This window comes from Pongo abelii, chromosome 11 (assembly GCF_028885655.2).
Source record: "Pongo abelii isolate AG06213 chromosome 11, NHGRI_mPonAbe1-v2.0_pri, whole genome shotgun sequence".
Classification (NCBI taxonomy): Eukaryota; Metazoa; Chordata; class Mammalia; order Primates; family Hominidae; genus Pongo; species Pongo abelii.
Window position 1 is genome coordinate 30251379 of NC_071996.2, and position 14404 is coordinate 30265782.

The 14404-nt window shown below is 41.6% G+C and overlaps 1 protein-coding gene across 1 annotated transcript in view; it reads right to left on the reverse strand.

Moving 5' to 3' along the window:
- Nucleotides 1–9418: 9418 nt before the first annotated feature.
- LOC100447946 (5-hydroxytryptamine receptor 5B-like) overlaps nt 9419–14404 on the reverse strand; it is a 48260-nt gene continuing 43274 nt past the window's right edge. Inside the window, 1 exon segment of the mRNA XM_024243832.2 lies at nt 9419–9754. Coding sequence (XP_024099600.2) covers nt 9419–9754 — 336 coding nt within the window.

Here is a 14404-nt window from a genome sequence, read left to right on the forward strand (position 1 = left end):
AAATACATTATGGCCAGCTTAAACAATGGAATAGTTTGCAGAAATTTAAAACAATGGATCCTGTGTGTGTACTATCATAGAATGGTCCCCAAGATGCATGATTAAGTGAGGAAAAAAGAAGCCCATGGTATCCTAATGTTTGGGATGGAGAAAGTGTGTAGATGTATGTGTGTGCATATGTTTTCACACAGACATATACACTTGTATATCATATGTCCACCTGCATATGCCTAGGATGTCTCTGGGAGGATACCTAGCAGCCTGGCAGCCTGAATTGCCTCTGGGAGGAGGGGTGGGAATGACTTTTCAATGTACACCTTTTGTACCTTTTGAATTTTGTACCATGTACATGTATTATCTATTAAAAAATAGTTCTTAATTTTTAATTTGGTATACTTTTCTTAAAACAATAGAACCAAAATGGAAGAAAATTCTGATTCACTAAATTTGCTTTCTTAAAGATAGATAAAGCCTTTGATTCAAAAGTAGTGAGACTCTTTCTTGGGTCTTGAGGCAATGGGCCATGCAAAGGGAGGTGTCCTTTTCTGGTGGAACAGAATGCAGCAGTGAAGCAGAGGCTGGCTCTGCTCACACTCTGGGAGCATGTTGGGCTGGCAGAGGGAGGGATGGGGATGGGGAAATGGATGATGATGTGACTAATCACTGGGACAGATGGGCTGCTGCAGGGTTCCCTCCATCTTACAAAAATCACAATGTAACCCTGGGTCCTCTGACTTTTGGGGTACAAAAGATAGGCATACCTCTGAGTCATGATTCAAGGGGGGCTGTTAACATCCTCCAGAAGCCACGCCCATCTTGTGTGGAAACCTGCTGTGGGTGAGCCTTCCCCACCCCTGCCTTCTTTTAAAAACCAACACAACTCTGATTTTGTCCAGCTCCGAGGTGGCCGTGTGTCAGCACGAGGAGAGGAACGTGACAGCTGTTCAGTCAGGGGAATCTCACTTTTGTTGGCCAACTACTGGTTTGCGGATGGATGTCTAACCCAGTTATGAACTTCTGGGAAAGACTTTCCTGCTGATCAGTGAGAGATGCACTAGGAGAGGTTCACCCTTTCTTCCTGTGATAAGTTGTGGAGGAGGGACAGGGTTTGAGCAACTTCAGCCATCTTGAGACCATGAAAAGAGACATCCCAACACACTGAGGTTGGCAGAGGGAAAAGGTGGAAAGAGCCCGGCTCTCTGAAGGCATGATGAGCCTCTCAACCACACTGAGGCCCACCTGCTTCCATATTCTTGTTCCATGAGAAAAATGAACCTCTGTTAGCTTGTGCATTCAACCAACAAATACTTGAGTTTCTTCTATGTGTCAGGCCCTGAGAATATAGCAGTAAAAAAAGCAGACAAGAGAACCTGCCTTCCTGGAGCTACTCTCCAGTGGGAAAAAACAAACAAGATAAATATGTAAATATTGTCATGTGGTGCTTCAACATGCTGATTAAAGCACGGAAGGTATCAGGAGTGTCTGGTTTGGTGGCGGCTGCAATTTTATATTGAGAAGTGAAGGAAGGCCTCACTCACTGACTAGTGAGGGAATGAGTATATAGATACCTATGTAAAGAACATTCCAGGCACAGGGGATAGCAAGTGTAAAGGCCCTAAGGTAGGAGCATACCCAGCAGGTGAGTTTGAGGAACATGAAGGGGACATGTGTGGGGAGCCACTGGAGGGTTTTTTAGAAGGAAAGCAGTGTGATCTGGGTTCATTTTGTTTGTTTGTTTTGAGATGGTGTTTCGCTCTTGTTGCCCAGGCTGGAGTGCAGTGGCACAATCTCGGCTCACTGCAACCTCCATCTCCCGGGTTCAAGTGATTCTCCTGCCTCAGCCTCCCGAGTAACTGGGATTACAGGCATGTGCCACCACACCTGGCTAATTTTATATTTTTAGTAGAGATGGGGTTTCTCCACATTGGTCAGGCTGGTCTCAAACTCCTGAGCTCAGCTGATCCACCTGCCTCAGCCTCCCAAAGTGCTGGGATTATATGCGTGAGCCACCATACCCGGCCAATCTGGCTTCATTTTAATAGGCATCCCTACACTGGTGCAGTGGCTCATTCCTGTAATCCCAGCACTTTGGGAGGCTGAGGAGGGGAGATCACTTGAGCCCAGGAGTTCAAGACCAGCCTGGACAATATGGAGAAACCCTGTCTTTACTAAAAATACAAAAAGTTAGCCAGGCATGGTGGAGCACACCTGTAGTCCCAGCTACTCGGGAGGCAGAGGTGGGAGGATGGGTTGAGCCTGGGAAGTCAAGGCTGCAGGGAGCCATGTTCACACCACCACACTCCAGCCTGGGTGACAGAGTGAGACTGTCTCAAAAAATAAAAATAAATAAAAAATAAGGATCCCTCTGGAGGCTGTGTTGACTATAGGGAGGGCAGAAGCAGGGAGCCCAGTTAAGAGACCCCTGAAATAGTCCAGATTTAAATATAACTGAAAGGAAAGTTTTATAAGACAATACTTACCCTTTTAATACTACACTCTGATTTTTTTTCCTGTTTTGAAAATGCTGAGCATTGAAGTGCGGCTTTCCATCATCCCATCATAGCAGATGCCTTTTCATGGCAGGTGGAATGTACTTCCCCTTGACTTTGGGCTTTTGCTTGTCCTATGGGTTAGCTTACTTGACACAAGTTTTGAAAGTATGCTTGCACGGTTGGGTTTACCTTCTTGCCCTTCTCTCTTGAGAAGAACGTACCCTGTTGGCCCAAGGACAGAATGAAGGACAAACAGAGCAGGCCTAGACGCAACCTGCAGCTTGAAGCCAAGCCTAGATGAGCCCTGCCTAGATCAGTGAAATCCCAGCCAACTCAGGCATATAAGCAAGAAATAGACTTGCTATATATCACCAAGACTTCATAGTAATTGCACATGACTATTGAGAATGTCGCTGATTGAGCTAACTACCAAATTGGTTTCATGATAGGTTGTGACCTGGAGTTGAAAAGATACCTCTCAACACCACTCAGCTGAGAGGCCAGAAGAGCAGCCTCTGGGGATGGGACCTATATGTGGAATAGACACTCACAGAGCACAGCCATCATGATAAGAATCCAAATTCCCTCAGACAAGGCCAGGCATGGTAGCTCATGCCTATAATCCTAGCACTTTGGGAAGCTAAAGTGGGAGGATTGCTTGAGGCCAGGAGTTCAAGACCAGCCTGGGCAACATAGGAAGATCCTGTCTCTATACAAAAAATGTTTTAAAAATTAAAAAATTCCCTCAGACATGCCTAAAGAAACATGGAGGCCATATTCAAAGGGAGAAAAGTAGCATACTTTATACATTATACATGACCAAATTAATAAAACTCTTCCATTAGCCACATCCATCCTACAGACCTGGAACTTTGTGAAATTAAATTGTGATACCTATTGATACCTTAGAAAATAAATCCACACAGGGAAGAGATGAATTCCTCTAACAGCCTCCCAACTCCATCTTAGTCATGTTCTATAGGCAAAGGAGATAGAGACAGGACAGAGACATTACACTTACCAAGGATGTTCCTAGAATATTAATTGGAAATCATATGTGTTTTTGTCAATAGAATTCCATTCCGAATACTCTGAATTAAAAGGAATCATAAGTGCATCCTTGCATAAAGTCAATCATCAACTGATCCGTTTCAGGAATTCAACATTTTATAATTATTGTGAGCAGTTGAAGAAGGCTTTACTAACTGAAGAAAAGTTTGAAGCCTAAAATGTCCAGCAGAAGTTGCCACCAAATTAGCAAGCAAATAGTTTTCTTTTAAGGAAATCTAAACATAAATGTGATTCCCTCTGCCTGAGATGCTTCCATAATGAGAGTACGTTAAGTCAAAGCTCCTGCCAAATAAACATTAAAAGCACAAGAGTAAACCAAAAATTTCTATAGGTGCCTACCCAACAATACCCAGACTCTTCTTGAAACCTTCTTCCTGGAATCCAACTAGAATAACGCAAGAGAATTCACTATATCAGGTGTAGTCTGCAAAGGTTCATGCAGATCTCATGCTGCAAAATGCAAGCCGAAGTTGAAACATGGAGTCTAGTCAGGTTTCTATTAGGTTCCTTTCATCTTTCTCATGTTTGGAAACAGGCAGACTTGAGTACAAATACCTGTCTGCTGTGTACTCACTATGTGACCATGGGTAACCTACTCACCCTCTTAGAATATAGTTAAGTGAGGACTATATTTACCTTATAGAGTGAATGCAGGAGTAAGTGATCATTTGTATATAAAACCCAGTACAACAGCTGTGCATGATGGGGGCTCAATAAACAGTACTTTTAAAATTTCTTCCTGAATGTGCATTTTATGAAGGGAGAGGTGGGGAGATTATTAATACCCCCTATTATCTTTCAGTCAATGAGGGAAAATCCTCAGTAGACCCAAGATTGAGCTCTGACCCTTAAAAGACAATAATGATGGATGACTGAATATATAATTTGACTGGTAACTACATACCTTACCTGTTCCACCTCCTCCAGGTTGTCACTTAACTGCTTATTACTTTCTTCCCTGCCTTAATTCACAAGCAGAATAACAGTAAACTATAAACTGAACATAAAACACTAGGATAGGGAAATCTAAAATTGGAATTATAGACTGCCTGGAAACATTATACACAAATAAGCAAACTACTGGGTTTTATATAAATTCCAGAGTTAAGCCAACGATTTGGTTCTGTGCTTCTTCTTCATCAAAATGAAAATGTAAACACAGTCAATTAATAATCCTCATTATCATGAAAAGAAAACATGTCTTCACAAAGAATGTAATAGGATGATTAACTACATCCTTATATGAAATGCACTGACGAGGTTTATAAGAACTATTCCAATAGATAGAAAAAGAGGGAATCCTCCCTAACTCATTTTATGAGGCCAGCATCATCCTGATACCAAAGCCTGGCAGAGACACAACAAAAAAAGAGAATTTTAGACCAATATCCCTGATGAACATCGATGCAAAAAATCCTCAATAAAATGCTGGCAAACCAAATCCAGCAGCACATCAATAAGCTTATCCAGCATGATCAAGTGCACTTCATCCCTGGGATGCAAGGCTGGTTCAACATACGCAAATCAATATAATCCAGCATATAAACAGAACCAATGACAAAAACCACATGATTATTTCAATAGATGCAGAAAAGGCCTTTGACAAAATTCAACAGCCCTTCATGCTAAAAACGCTCAATAAATTAGGTATTGATGGGACGTATCATAAAATAATAAGAGCTATTTATGACAAACCCACAGCCAATATCATACTAAATGGTCAAAAACTGGAAGCATTCACTTTGAAAACTGGCACAAGACAGGGATGCCATCTCTCACCACTCCTATTCAACATAGTGTTGGAAGTTCTGGCCAGGGCAATCAGGCAGGAGAAAGAAATAAAGGGTATTCAATTAGGAAAAGAGAAAGTCAAATTGTCCCTGTTTGCAGATGACATGATTGTATATTTAGAAAACCCCATTGTCTCTGCCCAAAATCTCCTTAAGCTGATAAGCAACTTCAGCAAAGTCTCAGGATACAAAATCAATGTGCAAAAATCACAAGCATTCTTATACACCAATAACAGACAAACAGAGAGCCAAATCATGAGTGAACTCCCATTCACAATTGCTTCAAAGAGAATAAAATATCTAGGAATCCAACTTGCAAGGGATGTGAAGGCCCTCTTCAAGAAGAACTACAAACCACTGCTCAATGAAATAAAAGAGGATACAAACAAATGGAAGAACATTCCATGCTCATGGATAGAAAGAATCAATATCGTGAAAATGGCCATACTGCCCAAAGTAATTTATAGATTCAATGCCATCCCCATCAAGCTACCAATGCCTTTCTTCACAGAATTGGATAAAACTACTTTAAAGTTCATATGGAACCAAAAAAGAGCTCACATTGCCAAGACAATCCTAAGCCAAAAGAACGAAGCTGGAGGCATCATGCTACCTGACTTCAAACTGTACTACAAGGCTACAGTAACCAAAACAGCATGGTACTGGTACCAAAACAGAGATATAGACCAACGGAACAGAACAAAGCCCTCAGAAATAATACCACACATCTACAACCATCTGATCTTTGACAAACCTGACAAAAACAAGAAATGGGGAAATGATTCCCTATTTAATAAATGGCGCTGGGAAAACTGGCTAGCCATATGTAGAAAGCTGAAACTGGATCCCTTCCTTACACCTTATACAAAAATTAATTCAGGGCCAGGCTCAGTGGTTCACGCCTGTAATCCCAGCACTTTGGGAGGCTGAGGCAAGCGGATCACAAGGTCAGGAAATCGAGACCATCCTGGCTAACACAGTGAAAACCTGTCTCTACTAAAAATACAAAAAATTAACTGGATGTGGTGGTGGGTACCTGTAGTCCCAGCTGCTCAGGAGGCTTAGGCAGGAGAATGGTTTGAACCCGGAAGGTGGAGCTTGCAGTGAGCCGATATTGTGTCACTGCACTCCAGCCTGGGTGACAGAGCGAGACTCCATCTCAAAAAATATATATATATTAATTGAAGTGGATTAAAGACTTAAATGTTAGACCTAAAACCATAAAATCCCTAGAAGAAAACCTAGGTAATACCATTCAGGACATAGGCATGGGCAAGGACTTCATGTCTAAAACACCAAAAACAATGGCAACAAAAGCCAGAATTGACAAATGGGATCTCATTAAACTAAAGAGCTTCTGCACAGCAAAAGAAACTACCATCAGAGTGAACAGGCAACCTACAGAATAGGAGAAAATTTTTGCAATCTACTCATCTGACAAAGGGCTAATATCCAGAATCTACAAAGAACTCAAACAAATTTACAAGAAAAAAGCAACCCCATCAAAAAGTGAGCAAAGGATATGAACAGACACTTCTCAAAAGAAGACATTTATGCAGCCAACAAACACATGAAAAAATGCTCATCATCACTGGCCATCAGAGAAATGCAAAACCACAATGAGATCCCATCTCACACTAGTTAGAATGGTGATCATTAAAATGTCAGGAAACAGCAGGTGCTGGAGAGGATGTGGAGAAATAGGAACACTTTTACACTGTTGGTGGGACTGTAAACTAGTTCAACCATTGTGGAAGACAGTGTGGCGATTCCTCAAGGATCTAGAACTAGAAATACCATTTGATCCAGCCATCCCTTTACTGGGTATATACCCAAAGGATTATAAATCATGGTGCTATAACGACACATGCACACATATGTTTATTGCAGCACTATTCACAATAGCAAAGACTTGGAACCAAGCCAAATGTCCAACAATGATAGACTGGATTAAGAAAATGTGACACATATACACCATGGAATACTATGCAGCCATAAAAAAGGATGAGTTCATTTCCTTTGTAGGGGCATGGATGAAGGTGGAAACCATCATTCTCAGCAAACTATCGCAAGGATAAAAAACCAAACACCTCATGTTCTCACTCATAGGTGGGAATTGAACAATGAGAACACTTGGACACAGGAAGGGGAACATCACACACTGGGGCCTTTTGTGGGGTGGGGGGAGGGGGAAGGGAAAGCATTAGGAGATATGCCCAATGTAAATGACAGTTAATGGGTGCAGCACACCAACATGGCACATGTATACATATGTAACAAACCTGCACGTTGTACACATGTACCCTAGAACTTAAAGTATATATATATATATATATATAAATATAAAAAAGAATGTTTCCTGTGTCTTCCAATGAAAAAGAACAGAGTTCCAAAACGCAACTCCAAGAAGGCTGTCCAGGGTACCATACTAATTACCTTCATGATGTCCAATCTCTAGCAGCAGTGGAATGGTTGGACCATGTATTCTTGCCAGACTCTCTTCAGAATTCCTCCATTTAGCATGGTTGGCACCTATCAGGGCTGAACTGTATATGGCTTGTGGTTATACTGGTCCACGATCCACAATTGCAAAAATACAAAGAGTTGAGAAAACAAGTGTTTGTAACTCATTTTACAACACAATTGATCTGGCTCAAATGACCTGCACTAATATGAGGCTATTTCTAGTCCTTTTCTCACAATGTATATATTCATACATCTTACTGCAGAAATACTCAAATTACTGATAACATGCTGCTGTCCTAGACCCAGTCAGGGGTGTTTTCTAACTTATGGACTATACCATACATGTCTATATAGTATGTATGCCTTTCTAAAACCCAAAAAATAATTTTGGATTCTGAAACACATCTGGTCCCAAAGGCTTTGGAAAAGGAACTGTGGGCCTGTATTCTCTAATAAACCTTAAAATACTGGTACTCTTTAGTGTAAGGGTGAAGAATGTCTATATAACTCAGATATCAAATGAACCAATGGTGGAGCAGACCCTTTTTTGCAAATTAAAAAGCCTAATCAATAGACAGCTATTCTGCCTCCAAAATCAGGTAGACTGTGGCCAAGATGATGTAGTCCATGCCTTGGATTCCTATACATCTGGGCCACATTTAACATTTTCTGGAAGGCCATGAGTCACTGTGGCAGTTTTGGGTAGGGGTGAGGGGTTGTCGGTTTTGAATCCTACAACAGACATCATTTTTTCCCATCTCGGTGTCATATGCAGGTGTGTGTATACCATAAGAATGATTCTGAGCCTAGAAATGAATTGCCTGGCAAGCTTTAAAAAACACTGTTGCCTGGGGTTTCACCTCCCAGAAATACCAATTTAGTTGGCCTAAAGAGCAACCGGAATATCCAGAAGTATCTCTCACTGATGAAAAGAAAGTTATCTAGACAACTGAAGAGATGGATTACCAGACCTCTTCTTTGAGAGCCTGATTCAGTAGGTATGGTTTGCACTGAACACCTTTTGTTTTAAAACAAAACTTCAGGCATCCTCATCTTCTCACAAATTGGGATACACTCTCCTGTTGGGGAAGCATAAGAGGCTGAGGAAGATAAGCTAAGTAAGGTGAATAAAAGATTTAGAGGGCTCTTTCACAAAGGAGAAAGTCTTCTGAGTGGGCCACCAAACAGATCACTGGGGCCCTGTGCTGAGAACCCCCCTTCTGAGGAATATACTATTGACAAAGGAAAAGCAAATCAGCTTCAAGTCTTGCATCAATTTTAAATAATCAACAGTAGCTGCCTAGAGTGCTGTCCTGGAAAGGATTCTGAGACCAAGTTCCTGCTCAGTGGGGAGCCAAGCCATGACCAATTGGCAGTGTCTGCCATGCACATGGGAAGAAGGCATAGTTACATCTGCCAGAGCTTTGCTGTCTTTCTTGAGAGCCTTGGCTCTGCTGCTTCTACAGTCCAGGCCCAATGGTATAACTCTGAAGACAGCATTAGCACTCAGCTGTGGAGGGAAGAATCTCAGATCACTGATGAAAAGTCCCAAGTTTCCTTCCACCTTACAATCTACCCATGTCTCTCTAACCCCTGTGTTCATCTTTGCTTAGTAAAGAGGCTCTTGAAGGCATTGTTTTAGTTCTTGTTAAAAGCTATGTAAATCAGGGGGTTGAAGAAAGAATTGGAGTAGCCAAGCCACAAAAATATGCTTTTCCAGATGGGGGACAAGCTGCAGGCACAGAGTGGGCTGATGAGCTCCCTCAGGAAGAAGGGGATCCAGCACAGCACAAACACGCCAATCAGAATTCCCACCATCATGGCTGCTCGCTTCTCCTTCTGCTCCCGCCAGGAGTCCCCGCTCACCTGGAAGTCCACCGTTGCTCTGCAATGTGCCGTGAACACCATTTCAGCCTCATCAGCTGCTTCCTTTACCTTGGAACAAAGAAAATAATGGAATTTAAAAATAAAACAGAAAAACGAGGAAGAAGCTGAACAAACCAGAAAGACAACAACTCCTCTTAGATTTGTCAGAGAAGTGAGATCACAGGGCTAAATGCTGCTCTAAAAATGGTCAGGTGAATATAGAGCATCACAGCTTACCAGAGCAAAAACCCACAACCAGAAACTTCTGCAGGAACCAGTGCTGGGGTAAGAAAACGTAAGCTCTAATTGACAAATTGCTGGAGGCTCAGAGTGGAAAAATCTGACAGTTAAAAACTCCAGGAAGACTTAGTCATGGAAGGGGGTAGACGGTAGAGGTGTACATTTTTATGTTTTATTATCTCAAGGGTCTCTATCAGGTCCTCACAGTGAATACTGGAGAAAAATCACCTTGTGCTTTTGGCAAGGGGAAGGGAAAAGAATCCATTTTGAAATATGCCAAACCATTCTGTTCTTAATATGGCCTACCATCATGAGAATTAACTTACCAGAGCCTAACCTGAGGGCTTTTATCAGAGCCCAATCTACCTGGAGGAAGGGAAATATCCACCTCCAGTCCCCTGTAGCCATCCTGCCCCACCTAAGGGGGAAGTAGGACTGAGAAGCACTAGTGAAGTTTACAGTCCAGGCACACAGGCTAAAAAACAACTGAGACCTAATCACAGGGCTACAGAACACTTCCCCTTCTCCCATACCTCACCACCATATTAACTAAAGGCCCATCTACCACAGTTCCTTTTACCCAGTGCATCATGCCTACCTTTCAACAAAAAATTACAAAGCACACTAAAAGACAAGAAACACAGTTTGAAAAGACTGAACAAGCATGAAACCAGAGTCTTAGATGGCCATGATGTGAGAATTATCAGACAAGGAATTTTTTAAAAACTATGATTAATAACAGCTTTAAAATAAAAAGGAAACAACATGTAAGAACAGATGAATAATGTAAAGCAAAGAAATTGAAATTCTAAAAAACCAATTTTTTAAATGTTAGATGTCAAAACACCAAAAGAAATGAAGTTTCCCTTTCATAGGTTCATTATTAGACTGGTCACAGATGAGAAAGGAATCTCTGAGCATGAGGATATGACCTTAGAAACTTTTGAAACCAAAACACAAATAGAAAAAAGATGTATAAAAATAGAATAGTCCAGAATGGTGAGACAACTAAAAAAGTTGTAAATACACTTAATGAGAATACCAGAAGGAGAACAAAGAAAGAAACATAAGCAGTATTTGAAACAATAATGACTGAGAATTTCCCATAGTTAATATCAGACACCAAACCACAGATCCAGGGAAGTTAAAGAAGAATAAATACGAAAATATAAAATACAGACACCTAGGTATATCATATTTAAACTTGAGAAAAGCAAAAATAAAAACAAAAATCTTGGAAGAAGCCAAAGGGAAAACCTAGAGATAGCAAAGATAAGCATTACATCCAGCTTCTCCTCAGAACCATACAAGCAAGAAGAGTGTGAAGTAAAATATTTAAAGTGTGGAGAGAAAAAAAATCCACCAACCTAGAATTCTATATCCTGCAAAATTATCCTTTAAAAATGAAGGAGAAAAAAAAAAACAAACAAACGTTTATCAGACAGAAATTGAGGGAATTTGTTGCCAGTAGACCTGCCTTGGAAGAAGTGTTAAAGGAAGTTCTTCGGAAAAGGAAAATTATATATCAGAAACTCAGATTTATGTAAAGAAAGGAAGAGCATCAGATAATAAGTAAACATAGAATAAGAACTTTTACTTTTCTTATCTGATCTAACAAGTTTGTTCAAAAAATAATAGCAACAATGTATTTGAAGATATATATATATATATATATACACACACACACACATACACACACTTATGTAAGCTATATGTAAATGAAATGAATGACAGCAAGATACAAGAAATGGGAGTGAGGGATTAGAATTATTTTGTTATTGGGGTGGAGCCAAGATGGCCGAATAGGAGCAGCACCAGTCTACAGCTCCCAGCATGAGCGACGCAGAAGACGGGTGATTTCTGCATTTCCAACTGAGGTACCAGGTTCATCTCACTGGGGAGTGTCGGACAGTGGGTGCAGCGCACTGAGCATGAGCTGAAGCAGGGCAAGGCATCGCCTCACCCAGGAAGTGAAAGGGGTCAGGGAATTCCCTTTCCTAGTCAAAGAAAGGGGTGACAGATGGCACCTGGAAAATCGGGTCACTCCCACCCTAATACTGTGCTTTTCCAAGGGTCTTAGCAAACGGCACACCAGGAGATTATATCCTGCGCCTGGCTCAGAGGGTTTTAGACCCATGGAGCCTCGCTCATTGCTAACACAGCAGTCTGAAATCAAACTGCAAGGCAGCAGCGAGGCTGGAGGAAGGGGCGCACACCATTGCTGAGGCTTGGTAGGTAAACAAAATGGCCAGGAAGCTCGAACTGGGTGGAGCCCACCACAGCTCAAGGAGGCCTGCCTGCCTCTGTAGACGCCACCTCTGGGGGCAGGGCATAGCCAAACAAAAGGCAGCAGAAACCTCTGCAGACTTAAAAGTATCTGTCTGACAGCTTGAAGAGAGTAGTGGTTCTCCCAGCATGCAGCTTGAGATCTCAGAACAAACAGACAGCCTCCTCAAGTGGGTCCATGACCCCTGAGTACCCCAAATGGGAGGCAACCCCTAGTAGGGGCACACTGACACCTCATATGGCCAGGTACTCCTCTGAGACAAAACTTCCAGAGGAACGATCAGGCAGCAACTTTTGTTGCTCACCAATATCCGCTGTTCTGCAGCCTCCACTGCTGATACCCAGGCAAACATGGTCTGGAGTGGACCTCCAGCAAACTCCAACAGACCTGCAGCTGAGGGTCCTGACTGTTACAAGGAAAACAAATAAACAGAAAGGACATCCACACCAAAACCCCATCTGTACATCACCATCATCAAAGACCAAAGGTAGATAAAACCACAAAGATGGGGAAAAAACAGAGCAGAAAAACTGGAAACTCTAAAAATCAGAGTGCCTCTCCTCCTCCAAAGGAACGCAGCTCCTCACCAGCAATGGAATAAAGCTGGACGGAGAATGACTTTGATGAGCTGAGAGAAGAAGGCTTCAGACAATCAAACTACTCTGAGCTAAAGGAGGAAGTTTGAACTAATGGCAAAGAAGTTAAAAATCTTGAAAAAAAAATTAGATGAATGGCTGACTGGAATAACCAATGCAGAGAAGTCCTTAAAGGACCTCATGGAGCTGAAAACCAAGGCATGAGAACTACGTGATGAATGCACAATCCTCAGTAGCTGATTTGATCAACTGGAAGAAAGGGTATCAGTGACATAAGATCAAATGAATGAAATGAAGTGAGAAGAGAAGTTTCAAGAAAAAGAGAATAAAAAGAAATGAACAAAGCCTCCAAGAAATATGGGACTATGTGAAAAGACCAAATCTACATCTGATTGGTGTACATGAAAGTGACGGGGAGAATGGAACCAAGTTGGAAAACACTCTGCAGGATATTATCCAGGAGAACTTCCCCAATGTAGCAAGGCAGGCCAACATTCAAATTCAGGAAATACAGACAATGCCACAAAGATACTCCTCGAGAAGAGCAACTCCAAGACACATAATTGTCAGATTCCCCAAAGTTGAAATGAAGGAAAAAATGTTAAGGGCAGCCAGAGAGAAAGGTCGAGTTACCCACAAAGGAAAGCCCATGAGACTAACAGCTGATCTCTCGGCAGAACCTCTACAAGCCACAAGAGAGTGGGGGCCAATATTCAACCTTGTTTAAGAAAAGAATTTTCAAACCAGAATTTCATATCCAGCCAAACTAAGCTTCATAAGTGAAGGAGAAATAAAATCCTTTACAGACAAGCAAATGCTGAGAGATTCTGTCACCACCAGGCCTGCCCTAAAAGAGCTCCTGAAGGAAGCACTAAACATGGAAAGGAACAACCGGTAACAGCCACTGCAAAAACTTGCCAAATTGTAAAGACCATCGAGGCTAGGAAGAAACTGCATCAACTAATGAGCAAAATCACCAGCTAACAACATAATGACAGGATCAAATTCACACATAACAATATTAACCTTAAATGTAAATGGGCTAAATGCTCCAATTAAAAGACACAGACCGGCAAATTGGATAAAGAGTCAAGACCCATCAGTGTGCTGTATTCAGGAAACTCATCTCACATGCAGAGACATACATAGGCTCAAAATAAAGGGATGGAGGAAGATCTACCAAGCAAATGGAAAACAAAAAAAGGCAAGGGTTGCAATCCTAGTCTCTGATAAAACAGACTTTAAACCAATAAAGATCAAAAGAGACAAAGAAGGCTATTACATAATGGTAAATGGATCAATTCAACAAGAAGAGCTAACTATCCTGAATATATATGCACCCAATACAGGAGCACCCAGATTCATAAAGCAAGTCCTTAGAGACCTACAAAGAGACTTAGACTCCCACACAATAATAATGGGAGACTTTGACACCCCACTGTCAACATTAGATCAACGAGACAGAAAGTAAACAAGGATATCCAGGAATTGAACTCAGCTCTGCACCAACCTGACCTAATAGACATCTACAGACCTCTCCACCCCAAATCAACAGAATATACATTCTTTTCAGCACCACATGACACCTGTTCCAAA